The 23,175-nt window shown below is 43.7% G+C and overlaps 1 protein-coding gene across 1 annotated transcript in view; it reads left to right on the top strand.

Annotated features, from left to right (window-relative positions):
- Positions 1-524: 524 nt before the first annotated feature.
- The window catches only part of PGR (progesterone receptor), a 91,281-nt gene continuing 68,630 nt past the window's right edge, over positions 525-23,175 (top strand). Inside the window, exon 1 of the mRNA XM_072134182.1 lies at positions 525-854. Within this exon, the coding sequence (XP_071990283.1) occupies positions 658-854 (197 nt within the window). The 5' untranslated portion in view covers positions 525-657. The remainder of the gene's footprint in view (positions 855-23,175) is intronic.

Below are 23,175 nucleotides of genomic sequence, written 5' to 3'. Positions count from 1 at the left end.
CAGGCTGCTTTTTTGCTGGTTGCCTTGCATTTTTCAAAGGCAAGATTTAAGGTACATAAACATATTACCGTAACTTTTATTAACGTTGTCTGAGGTTGGGAGATATTATTTTTTTGTGTTAGATACTTTTTGTCTGCAGAAGGCGGTCTAGAAGGCGTTGATTCCCTTCTGTGCTTTGGGTGTGTATGAACTGTGGCTAAGGTTTCTGCTGTGTCTTGATTGATTCAGCCACCCCTGCTCTCTGCAGCCCATCCCTGTCCAGCAAGGGTTACTGGAGTGAGGGACCAGGGCCGGATTATAGGCGGGGCTCGCGGGGCTAGAGCCCCGGGGCCCCCACCATCTGGCCCCCCAAGGGGGCCCCCACCAGCTGACTAAGTCTGCCGAGTCGCCGACACAGAAATTAAGTTACGCGTCCCGTATGCGCTGCACATTGGCTCCGATGCTTCCTGTCAGTTCAGGAAGTTGACTGTCACATGAGTGACAGCTGCGCTACGATCGCGGCAGTGATGTCCCGCTGGCCCGCACCTATGGCTGCCGGCTCCAGTCCTAGTACAGTCAGCTGTGAGTGACTGTAACTCTGTAGGCTGGCTTCAGAGTATCGTTCCCTCGTAGCAGGGCAGGACTGGCTGGCCATTCAATCCACCGCGGCTGGTCTGTATGTCAGCTACACAGGTCGCGCTATTTACATCATTGCGCGACCTGTGTAGCGTGGAGGAGTGTCGGCACTTACTATGTGCTGCGCTCCGATGCGCGGGCCCGGCTGCAGGTTGCATGGCAGAACCCAGGACCCCAGGAAGATTTACAGCGTCAGTGTGGAGAAGGCCAGAGGTGACAGCAGCTTTCAAAGAAGCAGGGTAATGTACTAAATAACCTCTGCTATCCGATTGTTTATGTTGTCTTTCTCTGTGAAACTTTAAGTGTAGGTGGGGGAGGGGGCACTGCTGGGGCAGGTGAGGGACTCACTATTTACAATTAAAACTACAGTAGATTATTATTAGGAGGACTGGGGCACTAATTATTCAAATACTAATATTATAGTGAGCACTTTATTGTTATTGTGGGATAGTATTAGGTTGTCACTAGATCTATTGTTATTAACCTCTTAACGCCAAGGCCCTTTATCTTTTTTTTTAATTCCATTTTTCACTCCCCAACTTAAAAATCTATTACTTTTTTATATTTCCATGTACAGAGCTCTGTTTGGACTTGTTTTCTGCGTAACATATTGCACTTCATAGTGATGGTATTTATTCTATGCCGTGTACTGGAAGCAGGAAAAAATTCCAAATGCTGTGAAATTGGTGAAAAAACACATTTCTCTCACTACGATCACGGGGATACCAAATTTATTGTGGTTTAATACATTTTAAAAAATTACAAACTTCTGTATAAAAAGAAAATTCTCTGTTTCTCCATATTTTGGCGCAAATAAATTTTTCATACTTTGGTATGTGGAGATGTGAAATTTTGCGGGATGCGCTGATGTTTTCTTTGCTACCATTTCAGGTACTGTATGACCTTCTGATCACTTGTTATTACATTTTTTATGTTGCAAAATAGCAAAAAAGTGGCTTTCGAACAGTTGGGCGCTATTTTGCGTTACTGGGTTCAATGCCGAGAATAACCATTATCATATTTTGATAGATCAGACATTTTGAGATTTGGGGATGCCTAATATGTCTATGATTTTTACAGTTTTTAAAATTTTTATATCAGTTCTAGAGGATTTGTGATTTAAATTTTTAGTTGTTGGTGACAGGGGTATATATTATATCATTTAGGAGCACAGTGTTATTCAGGTGACACTATAGTGTAAGTGACTGTAGTATCTTTAGGATCACAGAGGTGATGCAAGGAGCCGACCACAGCCGAGCGTGAATTCTTCATCGACAAGTGTTGGCCTGGAGATTGTTTATGCACTTCTATACCTGATGGAGCAAATCATCACCTGTGATCATCACCTGTGAAGGTAGCAGCATAAGTCGTGTGGAAGGAAAGATGTTAGGCCTGCGGCAGCATTCCTGCATATAATATGCTGCCATGGGAGCAGCAGCCATGTGGATAAATTACACAGGTCTACTGCACCTCATAGGTCCATATTTTACAATGGTCTGCTGCAGCCTGACCACCTATGTTTTCTTAAACAGGACTGCTGCTATTCCCTTTATGTGAAGCGCTCAGGTGTAACATTGCTGTGTTCTAGTGCACAGGGCAGAACTTTGTAATGTACGGGGCTACAGGTTGCAGCAGTCCATTGTGTAATGCCATATCTTACACACCACTCCTGCAGTGGTGGTGCAGATATTTGTGTTACGCATATTGTATTCCTATAGTAGTTATATTCTCGTACATAGGGGGCAGTATTATAGTAGTTATATTCTTGTACATAGGGGGCAGTATTATAGTAGTTATATTCCTGTACATAGGGGGCAGTATTACAGTAGTTATATTCTCGTACATAGGGGGCAGTATTATAGTAGTTATATTCTTGTACATAGGGGGCAGTATTATAGTAGTTATATTCCTGTACATAGGGGGCAGTATTATACTAGTTATATTCTTGTACATAGGGAGCAGTATTATAGTAGTTATATTCTCGTACGTAGGGGGCAGTATTATAGTAGTTATATTCTTGTACATAGGGGGCAGTATTATAGTAGTTATATTCTTGTACATAGGGGGCAGTATTATAGTAGTTATATTCCTGTACATAGGGGGCAGTATTACAGTAGTTATATTCTCGTACATAGGGGGCAGTATTATAGTAGTTATATTCTTGTACATAGGGGGCAGTATTATAGTAGTTATATTCCTGTACATAGGGGGCAGTATTATACTAGTTATATTCTTGTACATAGGGAGCAGTATTATAGTAGTTATATTCTTGTACATAGGGGACGGTATTATAGTAGTTATATCCTTGTACATAGGGGGCTGTATTATAGTAGTTATATCCTTGTACATAGGGGGCAGTATTATAGTAGTTATATTCCTGTACATAGGAGGTAGTATTATAGTAGTTATATTCTTGTACATAGGGGGCAGTATTATAGTAGTTATATTCTTGTACATAGAGGGCAGTATTATAGTAGTTATATTCTTGTACATAGGGGGCAGTATTATAGTAGTTATATTCTTGTACATAGGGGCAGTATTATAGTAGTTATATTCTTGTACATAGGGGGCAGTATTATAGTAGTTATATTCTTGTACATAGGGGGCAGTATTATATTAGTTATATTCTTGTACATAGTGGGCAGTATTACAGTACTTATATTCTTGTACATAGGGGGCAGTATTATAGTATTCTTGTAATAGTAGTATATTCTCAAAACTCAAACATGTGACAGCATCCTTGGACCCCTTTCACATGTACGCTATGGGGATGTGTATCCGGCCATACAATTTGCGACCAAATATCCGTCCTCATAGACACCTATGGCGTCCGGCAACGGTATAGTGAACACAACGTGTGTCACTGTACCATTCTGTCCACGGGAAAAAGAGCTTGCTCTCTATTTTCCTGCAAGTATGGGGCGTAAACACATTCTAAGAAGCCTTAGACTGTGTCTGCGAGTTGCATCTATGGATGCGTTTATAAATGAATTCCAGAAATGCACATCTATGTCTAATAAAAGATGATTGTCTAAGTCGGGGGCCTCCACCAGATTTTGTGCCCAGGGGCCCCCACCAACCTTAATCCGGCCCTGTGAGGGACGACTGATCCAGTCAGGTGCTGGAGGCGGCATCCCGCAACTCCTTTATATATCTGCCCAGTGCCATTACTCCTTGCTGGTTCCACTAGTTCTGACACTTGTTGTCCATTTTTCTTTTGCTATATTGTGTATCTGACCTCTGCTGTGTTTGCTCGACCTCTCTCTAGTTGACATCTTGGTTTTGACCCTGTTCTGTCAGACTTCGCTTGTCTTTATGTTATCTGTTTTCTGTCCTTTTGTGTTTGGTCATCTTGCCTGTGCACTTAGGGGATTGTTGAATACCGACGTGTGACATAGAGTTACGGGCTGAGCTCTCTCCATTGTCGATGAACATTTGGTGAATTTTTTGCTGCACCAGTAACACCTGCTGTTGTTGCTAGGACCAATCGTGGGTGCTAATCCATTGCTACCTGTAGGATGCCACCAGCAGTGTTGGCTCCAGGTTTCAATAGGCCCCCTGGGCGACAGAGCCTCACTGGGCCACTTTGCAGTGAGCTAACGTGGTGGCATTAAAAATTCAAAAACAAAAACAGTCTCCTGTTCCCTAAAATATTCCCTAGTTTATCATCCCAAACAGCCCCCTCATGGTTATTTTATACACAGGCCCCACACCCCATGGATTCCTTATGCACAGCCTTATGTGGGCCCCCCAGCAGCTCTGGGCCCAGGCACCTGCCCAGGTATACCCAGCACTGGGGCCGGCCCAGACCCCCACATCACTATGTTATTTGCTTTTCAGCAGGTTTAATCTTGCCCTTTTATATCACATCATTAGAAACAGCTTTGTTTTCTCCTATCTTTTATATCTAACATTCAGATGAAGCTCAGATTGATAATAAGACGCTGTTCACTTATGATTTGTCATTTGGTTTGAGAACTGATGTACAGCAATAGGGAAATAAACCAGGCTGACATTTTGCAGAACACCACCACGAGGCAGCAGCGTCTCACACTGGCTAAGAGACGTCTATTGTATAATGTGTCCGTGCGCAGGTTATAAATATGGCAAGAAACTGAGGAAAACTGTAAATGAAAACAACGTAGGGGAGCGTCATTTTAACCTGGATGCCAACCACAGTAAAGAGTAAACTTAGTACTAACTATTTTAACTATTATGTTACAGTAGATCATTGATGATCATCCCTTTATCCCATGGTGCTTTGCAACACTTTGACATTATTTTGACTGTTCTATTAGGGTCCGACTTCAGCTTTGCCACAATGGGGCACATTCACTAAGGGACATTGCAGGTTATTTTAGGTGCAAACTGCTTGTACAGGTATTTAAGAAGTGTATGTGCCACAACCGTTTTGTGGCACGGCTGCATTGAGGTTCGCGTGACACAAATGTCTGCACTGAAGTGGGTGCTGTGTGCCAAGTTTATCATGCAAAATCCGACAGAAATGTGTCACACGCCCAGGGTCGGCACCAGCACTGGGCATACTCGGCCACGAGACATAGGGCCCAGAGCTCCTGGGGGGGCCCATATAAGGCCGTACATAAGAAATCCATGGGGATGAGGGGAGCTTTATATATAATATCTATGAGGGGGCTGTAATGCATGGGAGGAAGAGTAATACATAGGAGGAAGAGTAATGCATGAGAGGAAGAGTAATTTCAGAATGAAGGTGCATTTCTACCTAAACACTTGCATTCGGGAACATTGATTTTACCATGACAAATAGAAACAAATGTCTAGTCTCTGCCTGCAGCCTGTTTTTCTGGCTTCTATGCACCTGTTTATAATTTGTCTGACTAATCCACCTAAATTTGGCCTTATAGTGCCAGAACCCAAAAATGCTGCAATATTGCATTACAGCCCCAAAGATTGTACAGTTTTATTACTATTAGATTTATTTTTTTCTGTTTCCATCTGTAAAATACTTATATTAAAGCCCCAGAGTTTGAATGTATTTACTGCTCTCATCTTCCTTTCCAGAACACAACGTGTTTTCTGACAATCCGTATGTCTCCCCCGGGCGTGCTTAGCCGTTCTGCAGCTGGAGGCTACACGTAGCGTGGACCCCTATTCTTTTCTATATACTCAGAGCTATAAATGTGTTTTATTATTTTATTAGCAGTGATCACACATAAGAAATAGATAGTTAGAGGAAGCCCAACTTAGAGCCAATTTTACAATGGAATGAGGTCACCAGCAGGCTTTCCAATATATCGATTATATACAAAGAGACTGGTCACCGACTATCATGAATCTCAGTTGCTTAAATTTACTTTATGCTGTAACTGCACCCACCAGAATGGACACAAAGAATAATATCCCTTATAGTGCCCCCTCAATGTCTAATGCCTTCCCCTCTGACATAGTGTAATGTTATACCCTTCAGTAGCCCCCTTAGCATAATACACCATTTTTGTAGTCCCCCACCCTTATAAAGCCTCTTATCTGTTGCTCCACCGTATAATGCTACCCTTTCTGTAGCCCCAATTTATGCCCATCTTTCATTAACCCCCAAATTATTTGTCTTGTCCCCTTTTCTGCAGTCCTCCCACCTTATGCAACATCCTCCCACTGGGGCCAGACCTAAGTGCTTGGGGCCAACTGGATTCCCCTGGTACCTGAGTGCCTGCTGTTAGCACTGCCTAGCACTGACTTGACCATGGTGGAACAGGCCTTGTTCACACCAGTCAGGTCCTGCAAGAGGCTGCGGTACGGTGGAAGTAGTTTTCCCTTGGGGCACTCCCAGTGTATGCATTTATAAGGGATCCCTGGGTGGATGGTAGAGGGGAGGCCCATGATGTTAGCATCAGACAGGGATCACACTTAGGCAAAAGATGTAGAACATCAACTCACAGTTCCTTTATTCCAGAACTCCAATAGAGCAATGGCAACAGGTAGAAGTCCCATCTGTCCAAGTCCAAGGTAGCCGGTTGGATAAGGTCTGGCAAAGGATATTCACAGTAGCCCACAGTAGCCCAGTTTCAGTAGCTTTGGGCTGGAGAAGTTAGTAGCTGCCTTCTCTGTTAGGGATCAGCAGGTCTGATGGCTTCAGGTCGTTTGTCAGAAAAGCATTTCCTCTAAGATTTGGACTAGTCTGAAACCTTCCAGTCACAGGGAGTTTGAAATAAACTAGTGATGAGTTGTTTGCGATTACTAGTGGTAGAGTGTCCTAATTAGGCTGCTGGTTCCTTCTAGGGGATGGGGTGGGGCTGTTTTTTTTTTTTTTTGGCATATTTTAATTTATCATGCCCGCTCCCGCTGCAAGCCTCCTCCTGCTCCTGGCCGGGGAATTAGGTTCCTGCCGGTGACGTCAGAACCGGGGTGTGTGGCCTCTCTTTGTTCACCAGCCGGCAGCTGGAGGAGGCCTTCAGTAGGGGGCGTGCATATATTTAAAGCCCAGGGAACCCGAGAGGCGCTCGGGCGTTATTGGCCTGAGCACATCCAGCTGTTTTACATAGTTAATATTTTTAAAATGCCAGAAAGTTTGCTGCCCCATCCCCTAGACCGAACGATCAGTCTAATTAGGACACTCTACCACCAGTAATCTGGTGGTAGATGTGTTTTAATACATCATTAAAGGCAGGTAACTTCATTTAGAAATCACTCAGAGTGTAGGATTCAGTTGACCATACTTCACCTACATCTTTGGGATATTTGAAGTATAAAAGTTTTGTAAATGACTTGTCCGACGGGCCATTACGCTTATGCTTCCCTTTTAGTAGCTCCCACATTAAGCCCCCTTTGTTAGTTTTCCCACCAAAGTTTTGCCCCCTTTTCTGTAGCCTCGCCTCTTCCCAACTCGGATGCTTACCGTTCCCCCTACAGCAGTTCACTCTTCTTCTCTGCAGCAGCTATGTACTGCTCTGAAACAGAAGCAGCTAAATGGAGGAACAAGGAGCAAAGAGTTCCCTGTTCCACCATTGCAGTCAACTCTATCAATAGATAAAATTTTGATTTAGGGCATTTTTATCCCTCTGCTTCTTCCAGAATGGGCGTGATGCAGGTGTTGTAAAAGATCCCCAATGCAAATGTACCAAAAACTCAGTAATGTCCAGTCCTGCACATATCACCTTCACATGCACCTGCGCCAATACCAACCTATTCAATGCAGGAACTGCAGGTCATGTGTCCCCAAATCCCCATATTGGATTGTCATTATTACCAATATAGCGCCATCATATTCCATAGCGCTTTACAAATCATAGGAGACATATACAAATATAATATTACATTACAGAGTACAAACAGTCATATGGAACAATAGGAGTGAGGGCCCTGATCACAAGAGGTTACAGTCTATGAGGATGAGGGGGTGACACAAGAGCTTACAGTCTATGAGGATGAGGGAGTGTCACAAGAGCTTACAGTATATGAGGATGCGGGGGGTGACACAAGAGCTTACAGTCTATGAGGATGAGGGGGTGACACAACAGCTTACAGTCTATGAGGATGAGCGGATGACACAAGAGCTTACAGTCTATGAGGATGCGGGGGGGGGGGGTGACACAAGAGCTTACAGACTATGAAGATGAATGGGTGACACAAGAGCTTACAGTCTATGAGGATGAGGAGGTGACACAAGAACTTACAGTCTATGAGGATGTGGGGGGTGACACAAGAGCTTACAGTCTATGAGGATGAGGGGGTGACACAACAGCTTACAGTCTATGAGGATGAGCGGATGACACAAGAGCTTACAGTCTATGAGGATGCAGGGGGGGTGACACAAGAGCTTACAGTCTATGAGGATGAGGGGGACACAAGAGCTTTCAGTCTATGAGGATGAATGGGTGACACAAGAGCTTACAGTCTATGAAGATGAGTGGTGACACAAGAGCTTACAGTCTATGAGGATGAGGGAGTGACACAAGAGCTTACAGTCTATGAGGATGAGGGGGTGACACAAGAGCTTACAGTCTATGAGGATGAGGGGGTGACACAAGAGCTTACAGTCTATGAAGATGAGTGGTGATACAAGAGCTTACAGTCTATGAGGATGAGGGGGTGACACAAGAGCTTACAGTCTATGAGGATGAGGGAGTGACACAAGAGCTTACAGTCTATGAGGATGAGGGGGTGACACAAGAGCTTACAGTCTATGAGGATGAAGGGATGACACAAGAGCTTACAGTCTATGAGGATGAGGGGTTGACACAAGAGCTTACAGTCTATGAGGATTCGGGGGGTGACATAAGAGCTTACAGTCTATGAGGATGAGGGGGTGACACAACAGCTTACAGTCTATGAGGATGAGGGGATGACACAAGAGCTTACAGTCTATAAGGATGCGGGGGGGGGGGTGACACAAGAGCTTACAGACTATGAAGGTGAATGGGTGACACAAGAGCTTACAGTCTATGAGGATGAGGGGGTGACACAAGAGCTTACAGTCTATGAAGATGAGTGGTGACACAAGAGCTTACAGTCTATGAGGATGAGGGAGTGACACAAGAGCTTACAGTCTATGAGGATGAGGGGGTGACACAAGAGCTTACAGTCTATGAAGATGAGTGGTGACACAAGAGCTTACAGTCTATGAGGATGAGGGAGTGACACAAGAGCTTACAGTCTATGAGGATGAGGGGGTGACACAAGAGCTTACAGTCTATGAGGATGAGGGGGTGACACAAGAGCTTACAGTCTATGAAGATGAGTGGTGATACAAGAGCTTACAGTCTATGAGGATGAGGGGGTGACACAAGAGCTTACAGTCTATGAGGATGAAGGGATGACACAAGAGCTTACAGTCTATGAGGATGAAGGGATGACACAAGAGCTTACAGTCTATGAGGATGGGCGGGGGGTGACACAAGAGCTTACAGTCTATGAGGATGGGCGGGGGGTGACACAGTAGGTATAAGAGTTTGTATAATGTTCTAGTCATTCTTTATAAGAGGGCTGAATAAAATAATTTAATAGATAAAGATTCTGCTGCTTGAACCAGCCATCAGACGCCATCTTATATAGAAAGTCCAAAGTCAATGTGACTGCAGAGAAGCCTGGAGCTTGGTGTATATCTGGTGTTTGCTGGATAACAGACGTGAAGAGGACACAGGACGGGTTAGTTAAGAGACAGGTGAAGTTTCGTGCAGTTAGCGAGTGTGATAGGCCTAAAGAGATGGGTTTTAAGAGCACCTTTGAAACTTTGAAGGTTGAGTGTTACTTATCTTCTCCATTGGGCCCACCATCACCTTGGGCACAATACAGGAAGGAAACTTCCCTGAAATATGGAAGTTACATCTCAAGATCCGAGGAGGTCACTCATTGGATGATGTCACCACCTGCCAGATACCGGCCCATAAGTCTATGTATGTGTTCCTATTTTTATCTAAAATGCCCACGGCCCCCTGGAGTTTTCCATATTCAAGGAAAACCCCTTCAATATGACATCTTATATGGCATCATAAGTGTAGACGAGTGATGTCATCAGTGAGGGAGGAAGTAGCTAACGTCTCCCTTAGCATTGGAAGAAAATCAATATGTGAATGAAAGGAAAGGTAAGTCATGGGGTTGGGAGAAGCTAGTAATGCACTGAACCCGTAGGGACTACCCTAAGGGAATATTCAGGGGAGGTTTTACTAAGTGGGTACATAAAGGGGGCAGGTAGACCAGACCCAAGGCAGGTAATAATCTTCGATTATATAATATAATAGGTTCATGAGGAGTTTAGTGAGGAGACGCCACCTGAATGAAACCAAACACGGCGCCACGCCTCTACATTATCTTCTGACTGAGGTTGCTGTGGTTACCAGTTCTGGGGCAGCGTGACCCCACAAGTTCTTATGGCTTTGTAGACCTCATCTTGGCAGACGTTTTAAAGCCACAAGAATTATTTTAAGATTATATAAAGAACTCTTCACGTTTTAGACGCTTCCTGCATGAAAACATATTTATAACAATCCACTTAGCAACAAGAAGAAACAAACAAATTAGCCGAAGCCATCAGAGCGGATGCAGAGCGGCGCTGCTCCGCATTATCCTATTAACCAAATGTCAGATCTGATGCTAATGGGGGAACACAGAGGTGATACGAAAATCAGTTAAAACCAAACACCTGATGTTTAACCACTTCATTGCTGAGGTGTTTAGCAAAAAGTTCAATTTTAATCACCAATTTTTTTTTTTTTTGAAGAAACTTTATTTTACTTATTTACAGTCGTTTCTAACCCACTGGGTATAGTCAGTCCCAATACACCTCAATACTGGTTAATGTTACAAGAAAGTGTTTTTTTTTAAGTGTTTTTTTGTTTCAGACATCATTTGAACTTAGGACCCTTGGTATCAGAGGCAACACATATCCTAAAAATCTCATACAATCTTATTCCTTACACACACAAGATCATTGCATATGGCGAAATATCCTACAATTCTACATCTTATAAATCTCAGTATACGTAAAACTACTTTTGCCAGTATTTTGTGTCTGTGATAAAATCCTTATTGTATTAAGATGAACTATTGTGATCCTTCACAATACATTTACATACCCGGTCCTGTCGTGATTCCTGATCCGGACGGATCGACGAAGATGAAGTCCAGCGCGGTTCACCAACATCGTGCGCCCAATATCCTGCATGTGTCGCTTCCCCACTGGGGTCCACCTGAGTTCACTTTATTCTTCCAGCTGCATGTAAGTGCATATCTTGCGACACAATTTGCAATGTTAAATCCTGCGCGTTGTCCGAAATGGTCAGATCGTCCGACTGCCCCTGATTTGTGTTGCTTAAAAGCCGGCGCCGATGCGCCAAAATCCGATCACGTGCACCAAAATCCATTGTTAAATGCGGCACATCACGGAAATCTTCGGGAAACCTGACGATAATGCGGTCCGCGGATCCTTAGTAAATGAGCCCCTATGTTGCTGCCTCTGTTACCAAGGGTTCCGAGTTCACTTCTCAGAGAATCATTATAAAATCGGCTGCATTTAGAGGAATACGTGGAATTTTTGGGACTTTTTTATCAACGACTCAAAAAAAGCAGCTTGTGCATTTTTTATGCTAATGTTATGCTAATTTTCTATGTTAATGGTGAGAGTCTGACACCCCGTCCCTGCAATGTGCAATGCAACAAACTGGAAGAAGAGGCAATTACTGGTGCAGGATTTGGGTGTTGGGCCTCTCCTTTCACATATTGTTGACTAATTCTGGGGGCAGGTCCTCAGTATGGAAAATGAAGGGGGGCCTAGGAAACCCATTTTATAGAGACAGTACAGGCTGACACAATTCCTTATCTATGGAGACCTTAGGTGCTGCCTTGGTGCCTAACTGTTTCAACTACTCCATGTAGAAGCCCCAGAAATCTATTACAATAGCTGGTCTTTCATGTATTCATACCTTGACCATTGCTTTCATGCTTGGTAACTGTATATAAAACTGTATCCATAGTTACAGCGGGTCTACGAGTTCTTCACGTATAAACCCCTTTAAGTACAATTACCAAGTTTGTTGGCATCGCTTTTGGCGCCCCCCGTAGCCTTTGCCTCCCACTTTGTACCTGCATTCCTCCCAACTTTCATAGGGGCGAAAGATGTGGCACCCTTAGCATGCCATGAAAATTTTTTTTCCTAAGCCATGTCGCTTGCTCCACCCTTGCTTACCCTACCCCTCACATTGTGGCCCCCTTCACATTGTAGCCTTTCTGATATTGTGCTGACCAGCTCCCCCTCATTTGGTGCCTACCCCAGTAACTCCCCTTCTTATTGTGCCTCCCCAAGCAGCTCCCCCTCTTATTGTGCCTTGTCAAGCATCTCCCCCTCTTATTGTGCCTTCCCCCAGCAGCCCCCCTCTTACTGTGCCTCCCAGAAGCCCCCCTCTAGCTGTGCCTCTCAGCAGCCCCCCTCTTATTGTGCCTCCCCCAGCAGCCCCCTCTTATTGTGCCTCCCTCAGCAGCTTCCCCTCTTATTGTGTCACCCCCCACAGCAGCTTCCCCTCTTATTGTGCCTCCCCCAGCAGCTCCCCCTCTTATTGTGTCACCCCACCCAGCAGCTTACCCTCTTATTGTGCCTCCCAGGAACCCCCCTATTATTGTGCTTCCCCCCAGCAGCCCCCCTCTTATTGTGCCTCCCCCAGCAGCTTCCCCTCTTATTGTGTCACCCCCCCCCCCAGCAGCTTACCCTCTTATTGTGCATCCCCCAGAAACTCCCTCTCTTATTGTGCCTCCCCCAGCAGAACCCCCTCTTATTGTGCCTCCCCCCAGCAGCTCCCTCTCTTATTGTGCCTCCCCCAGCAACTTCCCCTCTTATTATGCCTCCCCCAGCAGCTCCTCCTCTTATTGTGCCTCCCCCAGCAGCTCCTCCTCTTATTGTGCCTCCCCCAGCAGCTCCTCCTCTTATTGTGCCTCCCCCAGCAACTTCCCCTCTTATTATGCCTCCCCCAGCAGCTCCTCCTCTTATTGTGCCTCCCCCAGCAGCTCCTCCTCTTATTGTTCCTCCCCCAGCAACTTCCCCTCTTATTATGCCTCCCCCAGCAGCTCCTCCTCTTATTGTGCCTCCCCCAGCAGCTCCTCCTCTTATTGTGCCTCCCCCAGCAGCTTCCCCTCTTATTGTGCCTTCCCCAGCAGCTCCTCCTCTTATTGTGCCTCCCCCAGCAGCTCCTCCTATTATTGTGCCTCCCCCAGCAGCTCCTCCTCTTATTGTGCCTCCCCCAGCAGCTCCTCCTCTTATTGTGCCTCCCCCAGCAACTTCCCCTCTTATTATGCCTCCCCCAGCAGCTCCTCCTCTTATTGTGCCTCCCCCAGCAGCTCCTCCTCTTATTGTTCCTCCCCCAGCAACTTCCCCTCTTATTATGCCTCCCCCAGCAGCTCCTCCTCTTATTGTGCCTCCCCCAGCAGCTCCTCCTCTTATTGTGCCTCCCCCAGCAGCTTCCCCTCTTATTGTGCCTTCCCCAGCAGCTTCCCCTCTTAGTGTGCCTCCCCCAGCAGCTCCTCCTCTTATTGTGCCTCCCCCAGCAGCTCCTCCTATTATTGTGCCTCCCACAGCAGCTCCCCTGCTTATTGTACTCCTCCACCAGTCCCCCCCCCAGAAGCTCTGTGTCATATAGTGCCCCCCAGCAGCTCCCTTTAATATTGTGACAACTATTGAATGATGCATAGAGCTAGATTTGGTAGAGGTCATGAAACTTCTCCTCTAATGGATATTTAAAGGAATGGAAATGTGTATTGACTATAGCACAAGCAGTTATCTCGTCCTGCAGGAGGCACTTGAGATACATTCTGAGTATGAAGTAGATCTTTTCAATGACAAATATCTCTGTCTAGTACCTACAAGTATCCCCATACTTCACGCAATGGATGGGTCAAAATGTATTAGAATTTGATGTCACTTTTTTGGAATATGTTTTTGAAAAGAAACTGGATTATAAATGCAGTAGGAAAAAAGCCGAACGGGCAAATACACACATAAAAGTCTAATGATTAACATTCCCTACACCTCCGGAGCGCAAGGAACATTTCATACGTTTTTGACACAACTAATTAATTCTGTTTAATTTTCTTCTTTTCTTTTTGTCCGCTGGCTCGGCGAAGAGAAGAAAACTATGAAAATCTCTGGGGAGGATAGAAATATGGAAAAATTTCAATTTATGATGATTTATGGGTAGAGAATAAGTTAACTCTTTCAAATAGGGAACAATTTAATGAATTATATATTGGGACTTGAGTATTAGGACCGGGTTAGGGGTCAGCAGTAGATCAGATCCTGAAGATTAAGTCCAATTGGTTGCCAAAGTATTCATACCCCAGGAACTTTTACTAATTTCTAAATGCATTTAATTGATTTTTTTTTATATAACACAAAGTAGCAAATATGTTTGAAATGTAAAGAAAATGATTCATGTTTTTGTAAATGAAAGGAAATCAACTACATGGTGTGCCCTCCTGTGTACATCACAGAAGCCCCCTCTGGCTCTATCGGCTGCTAATTATTCACGTCTTCCTTCAGCACTTATGCCCATCTCCTCCCTACCTTCCCCCGCCAGAGAGCTGGTGACATCCGACGGAGCCAGAAGGGGCTTCTGTAATGTAAACAGGATCCCCTGAGGCACATTTGCATAATTTAAAAGTTTTTTTTTTTTTTTTTTACAAAAATAAGCCAATAACAGCTAAAGAAGAAATGATCCTGTTTCAGGGGGTACACACCAGCAGGTACGCTTGGGTTAAAACCACTAAATCCATGTGGCCTTTGACACCCTACTAGGATATGTAGAATTTTTGTGTGTCGATATCTGCTGTATGTGTGTGTATATGTTATATTTGTGTTTATGGAGTGTAAGTGTGTGTATATGCTGTATGTGTATATATGTATATATATGCTTTATATATGTGTATATTTGCTATATGTGTGTATATGCTGTATATACTGCATGTATGTGTATATAGTTTGTATAAACTGTATGCATGTATATGACATATGTATATGCAGTATGTGTGCATATGGGGATTTTCTACTTTATGTTCTGTATGTGTGTATATGGTTTGTGTATACTGTATGTCTCAGTATAACATGTATATATACTATATGTGTGTATATAATGTGTATATGTTGTGTGTATAAATGTGTGCATGACTATACATGTATGTATGTGTGTAAAAAAGTAAATAAAAGTGTGCATGGGTGTAGAACTTTATGGTTGTATATATAAGTAATGTAAATGTGTGTATGTACAAGTCTAGCAATGTGTGCCTAAAAATATGTTTATATTTGTGTGTGTGTGAAATCTTTGCCAGGGTTGCACCCGATCTGGCCTCTTAGGAGGTATTGGTGCCAAAGTTCCCGGGTAAGTGGGGGGTTTGGTGGAATTTTAACAACCACCAATCTTAATAAACTCCCCTACTGCATAGAAAGTTGAGAAGATTGTAACTTTTCCAGGTGCATATAATGTGAATCCTCACACTGTTATTCTCTTAGCTCTCTGCATTGAGATGTTACATGGCCCTTCTCCTTTTTATCATTCTCATTGAAGACTACAGCAGGAACTCCAAACAGGGGATATGGTCTGTGAGCACAGAGCACAGCAGTGTGAGGACACACCCTCAGTGCACTTCTAGAAGCTACAATCCTGGAATATAAATCCATTTTTTTACACACTGGAAGGTATGGGTCCACAAATACCTGACACGAATGGTCAAATTTCCTGTCACATTTCATTCGACAACCACATAAACATTGTAAATCTATCTCTGATTATGTGACCATGCAAATCTTTTTCTTTTCTAAACATCACCATTATCATCCATCTTTGACCCCTGTATGGTATTACTCACTGGAGCTGCAATATCAGACACTGCCTGTCAACAAACGTGATTTTGTAGGGGAAAAAACAACCCAAAAATCATGCAGCCCCTTAAATAACTTAATTTCAGGACCCAATCTTTTTAGAAAGAGCTACATGTCTGAGATTAAACAGTAAAAATCCATAAATAAGAATCATTGTTCTCCCCCTGGAAGAGCACTGTGACTGCTCCCTACAGTAATGCCTTCTGCTGCTACTACCCTGCTGAGAACAATGACCCCGCAGGGGGGAGGGAGAGGATTTACATGCTGTCAAGATGTTCTGCCAGGGTACATAGAAGATAAGGACAGCGTGACAATCGCTAAATTGACCACTTTCCAAATAACACAACACAATTTATAACATAAAGTGTTTGTTGATGGGCTGCCACCGAGCAAAGCCGGCAAAGCCGTGCAGGAGCTTCTGAATTTCTTCATGCAATTTTAGGAATTGTTTGGATAAACACTATGACAATAGGGTTATTAAGGCCGGTTCAATGGATTTCCTCTCAGTCATCACATGAAAAACACTTTTTTGTTGACTACAATGCAGAAATACGACGAGGTGCTGGAGATTCACCACTTCTGAGGTCATTTCTTTGAGGGACACAAAAGTTCCACTAGACAGCCTTGTACAGCAGCACCATGAGTGTCTCATCCTGGAGAGAACATCTGTCTAGTCTGTGATTTGGCTTCCTTATTTTTTTAAATCAGATATATACACGAAAAAAAAAAACCTCCGATCAACCCCCCCCCCAACCCAAATCGGCAGGAACAAAGCAGTCCATCTACGAGGATCAGTCCATGAGCTAAAGTAAAATGGAGAGAACAAGTAAGAAGAGTGTCCACCACAAACATAGTGATAAAAAGCTATATCTAAAGATAATACAGAGCACTCTAAGCCCTGAATCCTATAACTAACATGGGAGTTAGACTACAAAGACCATCAAGGGCTTAGCAGGTGTAAAACATGCTAGCACATTCACACAGGTGACCAGGTACCTGTACCTCAAACACAGCAGGTACATCAGATCAAGGGGCCTTTTCCTGCAGGTCCTCTAATGTGGTCTACCTTATCATGTGTCAGCAGTGTCCAACCACAGGCCTTTATGTTGGGGAAACATCTAGAGACTCTAGGGGGGCGGCACGGTGGCTGAGTGAGTAGCACTTCTGCCTTGCAGCACTGGGGTCCTGGGTTCGAATCCCACCTAGGTCAACATCTGCAAAGAGTTTGTATGTTCTCTCCGTGTTTGCGTGGGTTTCCTCCGGGTACTCCGGTTTCCTCCCACACTTCAAAACATACTGTTAGGTTGTTTAGATTGTGAGCCCCTTGGGGACAGGGACCAATTTGACATGCCTGTGCAGCGCTGCATAATCTGTGTGCGCTATATAAATAAAGAATTATTATTATTATTATTATTATTATTACTCATCAGCGAATGAACTCGCACCGATCTGATATTAAAAATGAAAGGAAAGATCTCCCAGTGGCTGCACATTTCTCCAGAGAGGACCACACGATGGAAGATTTGCAGATTACTATTTAAATGGGACACAGAGGGAAAGGAAAGAATGGGAGTATAAATTAATGTGGCGATTCAACACCTTGCAAAGTGGTCTTAACATTCATGCAGCTTCATGACCTCCTACCTCTGACCTGGAGGCCACAAGCAGATAAGAACCAGGGCTCATGTGTCTCGCCTCACAGGTTTTTAATGTTTTTATTGCCGTCCTTTCGTAAATAAGATGTCCCTGTCTTTATCAATCTGTTGTTTTAGAGGGTTTTTTTTAATATCCTTTGATGATCACTATTTCGTGTGTATAAAATGCTGTGAATTTTCTGTTTCATGCATAACATCATGTCTGAAGAAGAGAACTAGTATTCTCGAAAGCTCGCCATCAAATATACTCAGTTATCCTCAAAAAGTTCTTCACTCTTCTTCTGCTCTCCATGGCTAACACGGTACAAATCTACACTACTAGCAAGGCCTTACTAGGCAGTCCTGGGGTCTTCAACCACCATCCCCACAGCTTTTCACATTTTTAGGCATTTATGTTTGAAATGTATTTGTCACTAGAGTCTTATAACATTGTTGACCTTATTTACAAATTCCTGAATAGTACGAGGGGAACTCAATGAAACCGAATCCATCTGGAAGCAACAGATTTACAGGGCAGATAGAGCTGTTTTTGGGATAACGACGCATAATGTCATAACACTGCCAATTTTTTGTAAACAAATCCTAGGATCCTGCGCCAGATCAATAGATAGTACCCTATAAATCAGAGTACCTCTTTCCAAAAACTGCCCAGATTTCTGCACTCCCACATTACGTGTAGTAATTTCAGATTTATTATGAAACATCTGGGGCAACAACAGTCAGGATCAGGGGTGTAACAGAGGGTGTAGTCGCAACCAGCCCCAAGAGACCCAGGGAGCCCACAAGATGTCACTTTCCCAGTAGTACTATAAACCATACATTACAGTCGGGGCTCTGGCACAGACTATGCACTGGGGCTCATAAGTTTCAAGCTATGCCACTGGTCAGAACATAGTCATATTCTGTGCAGTAGACTCTGGGTCTTATAAGCCCTACGCAGAAAATGTAATTGTGATAATCGCCGAGAAGGTGAGAGGACAGAGACTCCCTCTAAAATTTCATTCCAGTAGGTATTCTATATTTTGCTCAGTTCTGCTTCCCATTTTGCCTTGAGAGTCACAGGATGATCTTTCCCCCAGGCAAATCCAGTGGAGATGATTCAGTTTTCCAGACAGCAATCATTTTAGTACATAATGATCTATGATTGAAATTGGGAAATCTTTCACCATTTTCTGGTATGCATGACGCTTCATCTAGGACGTGTGATAATAACCGCATAGCCTTTTTTGCCACAATTTAAAACCTAACCTCTTAGGAAGTTTTTGGTTGTGCCACAGGGGAAGGTGCTCACTATGGCCATATGTATCCAGTAAATCTTTCATTTTGGTCCATACTTTGGGTATAAAAAGTCAAAGTTGGGCATTTTATTGCACACACTGGGGCCTTTTTACCAAGGATCGCGGATCGCACTTTTGACTATTCGCTATTTTCGGGATCTGCGCAGCTTTGACAGGTATATAACAGGGGTTTGCGGTGGGATTGTGTCGCACGCGATCGAATTGTGGCGCGGCTGCGCTGACTCCGCTTTCTATTTGTGTCGCAAGACAATGCACTTACATGCACCAGGAAGAAGAAGGCGAACTCCATTGGACCTGCGCGGGGAAGCGACACATACAGAATAACGGGTGCACGATCTTAGTGAATTGCGGCACAGTGCATTATCGACAATGCACTTTGGGTGAACTCCAGTGGACGGGTAAGTAAATGTGCCCCTCTGTTTCAGTAACCGCCAATTCTATTGCAGTTTTTGGCGCACAGCTGTGTCATTTTGGCCATTCCATGCCCGACCCTGCCTCTATTCTTCATTAATGCCACTAAAAATGTTCTAATATACTAATAAAATGTTTAAAAGCAGCACTCACCTATTTAAATGTTAAATTCTTTATTTCAAAACTTAAACATCTTGGCAGCCAGGGTGGATGCCAGCATGAGAGACCACATCAGACGCAGCGCATGCTCCCATCCACCCTGGTTGTCAACATGTTTTAGAAGGTAGTTTTGAATTAAAGAATTTAACATTTTAATTGATGAGTGACACTTTTTCCTCCTATTACTTTAAAGGGGAACACTGGGTTGCAGTTTGTGTTATAAGCAGGGACATGGAGATGCAGGCTGTGTGATGAGAGTGTAGATGCAGATAATGCAAGAAGACGTAGGATATTGGGGTGCAGGCTGTTTGATAGGGAGTAGGTCATGAAGGCTGTGTTTGGACGCGGGGACACAGAGGTGGTGCAAACTGTATGTGAATAAGGGGGTCATGGGGTGTAGGTTGTATGAAAAGTATGTAATGCCCCATCCAGCATTTAATGGCTCACTGGATAGGGCATTACATACTAAACCCACTCCAAGTGTCTCCCTGTCTTGTTAGGAGAGTGTGCGCAGCTCTGGGAGCTAAGTCAGGATATTCTATCCTGTATCCTTCTCTGCAGCGAGGTTGGTGAGCTCGGGATGACTTGGACTGAGCTCCTGCTAAAATTTATATAAATCGCCTGCAGGTGCTGTTCTGCTGCTCAGAACAATATCCCTCTAATAGAGCAGTGGGCTCTCTGTGCTCCCCTCAACTGAGCCTGCACCAAATTGCTGCCTAAGTTTCTATGGATCCCCTAGCTATAGGACCAGGACTGTGAGTTACACCCGGACTGCAACCAAAACACCAGATACCTCTTGGAACTCAGCAGGAAGAACCTTCTGCCTCAGCCTGTTACCCATTGCTGCAGCTGCAGACTGCTTGTATAAACTTTAGAATTAACTCAGTGCATGGCATTATAGGCTTACCAACCAATGTCCAACCTCGCTGCAGAAAAGCATACACATAGCAACATTTAGTTTGACTTATATGTTCATCATCTCTGTCTTCATGTGTGAGCCCTGGCTGCTGCCATTACCATCACTGGCTTCCCCTTCACCATATGCCTTGGGATCTCTTAATTACATGTACACCAGGAAACTACCACTACTGTGTGGCCTCCCCCTCTTCTTCCTTCCCTCTCTGGTCCTGGCCTGCGTGGACGAGGCCTGTTCACCTGGACCAAGTCACCCATGACCCAGCTCTGACACTAGGCCGCGCATAAAGCCAGCCACTCAAGTACCAGGAGAATCCAGCTGCCCCCACACCAGGGTCAGTCCGGAATGGGTGTGTGTGACGCAGGGAATGTGTAACTTATGTAAAAAGGAAGAGAGCATGGAGGTACAGAGTGTGTAAGAAGTATGGAGAAAAGGGGCTGTAGGGGAAATTAGAAGAAAGGGGACCTTGGGCTGCAGGTTGTGTTATAAAACGGCAAAATGAAAATGCAGGCAAAGTGAGGAAACATGGAGGTGCAGACTGTGTGAAGCAGAGGAGGACATGGGAGTACTGACTTGAGTGATTTCTGAGAAGGGGGTATGGGGGGTGCAGTTAATGCGAGAAGAAAGAGGTTATTGGGTTACGGGTAATGTTATAGGGAAGGAGAAATGAAGACGCAGGTTGTGGGAGAAGGAGCTACATCCATTGTACCTGCCAAACATCATCTTGAATCCTAGTTAAATTTCCCAAACTTAATCCCTTTTTTGTGTACATTGTTATACATCTCGATAAACAAGCCTTTTGATGCTCAGAGATTTCTTTTACTTCAAATCACACACAAGATTCTAAGAAGATTGAGATTAATATGACTGTGGTGTCATCTGGCTATTCTGAACTTCTATCTATGGTCTTGGTGCAACTTTCAACCTTGTTATCTATCTGATAAAAGACACTGAAGCTCCGGAATACACAAGGATAGATTTGTCAGGCCCAAGGCTCATGAATGGAAGAGTCATTATCTAGGTCTGGGCTTAGGATGTGGAGCTCTGCAGGCCTGAGAAGGGAGCATATAATTGTCAGCCCAGAGGACACATTTGTATGGCTCAATACATCACTATTAGCACATCCCCTTAAGACGTCTGGTCCTGCTCGGAGCGCGGGCGACACGTGGAGGATATAAATGCATCTACCTAATAGTTCTGATAATAAAAGTCAGACCCGCTGCTGAGCTGATTTCTGTTTCCCGCACACAGTTGTCTCTATATTCCATATTTTATAGATTTTCATGAATGTATGAGTCTCGTAGGCATGAATATTTATGAGGATTAGTAAAGGCGGCCATCTTGTGTTCTGGCAGGGGATGCACACTGATGGAATAAGAAACTTGATATATATCTAGCGGTGCAAGTGATTTTATACAAGCTGTCTGAGACCCAGACCTGTAATATGGGGCCTAAAGTATGCTATAAAGTCTGTGAAGGGTGTTATTAGGGGGGAGGTCAGGGGCCACATGTTCTGGGTGCCAGAAATATACATGAAAATGTGGAAGCTGTTTTGTACTATGCCACTTCAAGTCAGTACTTCAGTAAGATATCATTTGATGTTATTGGATTTAAGCCTGAGGCTGTCCGGTGATGTGTAGTTATGGAAACCTTGTGTGGATTTAAAGGGATTGTCCACTTATACCAAACTTTAACTGGTAACATATAAGATCCTATTAAATATACCAATATTGTACTTAGCCTATTAAAGTTTGGCATTCACCACCAGAAACCGTGGATCACGTGACTCCTGGGCAGCAGAACTCTGGACTTCCTGTAATATCCCTCTGGCAGATAGAGGAGGCTGTGCATGTACATGTATCTTCACGCCCCATAACAACCACTGATATGGGAGTGGTTAAAAATACTGCATGGCCTCCTCCATCTACCGGAAGCCAGCACGACACGAGAGATCCATGGAAGTCCCACGTCCTGTTGCCCTTTGGTTACCTGACCCACTGCAAAGGCTAAACTTTACCATGGTAAGTGTAAAATTGGCTTCCATTTACTTCCATTGCACAAAATAAAATGACTAAATATAGTAAATAAATAAAAGGAATACCAAAAATGTATGCCTTCCACATTTAAATAGAATTTACTATAAAAAAATATTTGATATCTATAACAGCTGATGCCATAAACTTAATGTGTTTTTTTTATCCTTTATCAATATATATATATATAAAATAGGCAGGATGGTGTGCCCATTATCAAGATCTAAATGTGTACTTAAAAAAAATTTTGATACAGTAAGCACAACAGTAATAAAAATTAGAGCAAACTTGAAATTTCTCCCAGAACATCAAGAGTTCTGGAAGAGTTTGCAGATCTGCCAATACTGGCGCTAGGCTATTGGTTATGTTACATGGGTAATGGGACCTTTTCTTATGAGTCGTGTCCTATAAAATAGGTGTGACAGGTAAGTTGTGCCTAGGTCAGAAGCCATGGTTCAAGATTATGGGTCTTGAGGCCAACCTACCAAATCCATCAATTCCAACCTACAGTGTTGATCCATAGAAAGGCAAAAGACTCCTACAAATCTGATGCCAATTGTCTCATAGTAGAAAAAAATCCCTTCCTGACCCCCCTGGAGGATTAAAAATTATTCTGTTCCATTAACCGTAAACTAATTATAATACATAGTAATAAAAATATAATATGTGTAGTATAGTATGAAAGTACTGACCTAAAAAAAATACCAAAGAGAACAATAAGGTAAAAGTGGATGATTCTCTGTTTTCTGTTGATTTT

This window comes from Engystomops pustulosus, chromosome 2, assembly GCF_040894005.1.
Source record: "Engystomops pustulosus chromosome 2, aEngPut4.maternal, whole genome shotgun sequence".
NCBI lineage: Eukaryota > Metazoa > Chordata > Amphibia > Anura > Leptodactylidae > Engystomops > Engystomops pustulosus.
Note: the sequence above shows the minus strand (reverse complement) of the source record. Positions and strands in the feature narration are given on the sequence as shown.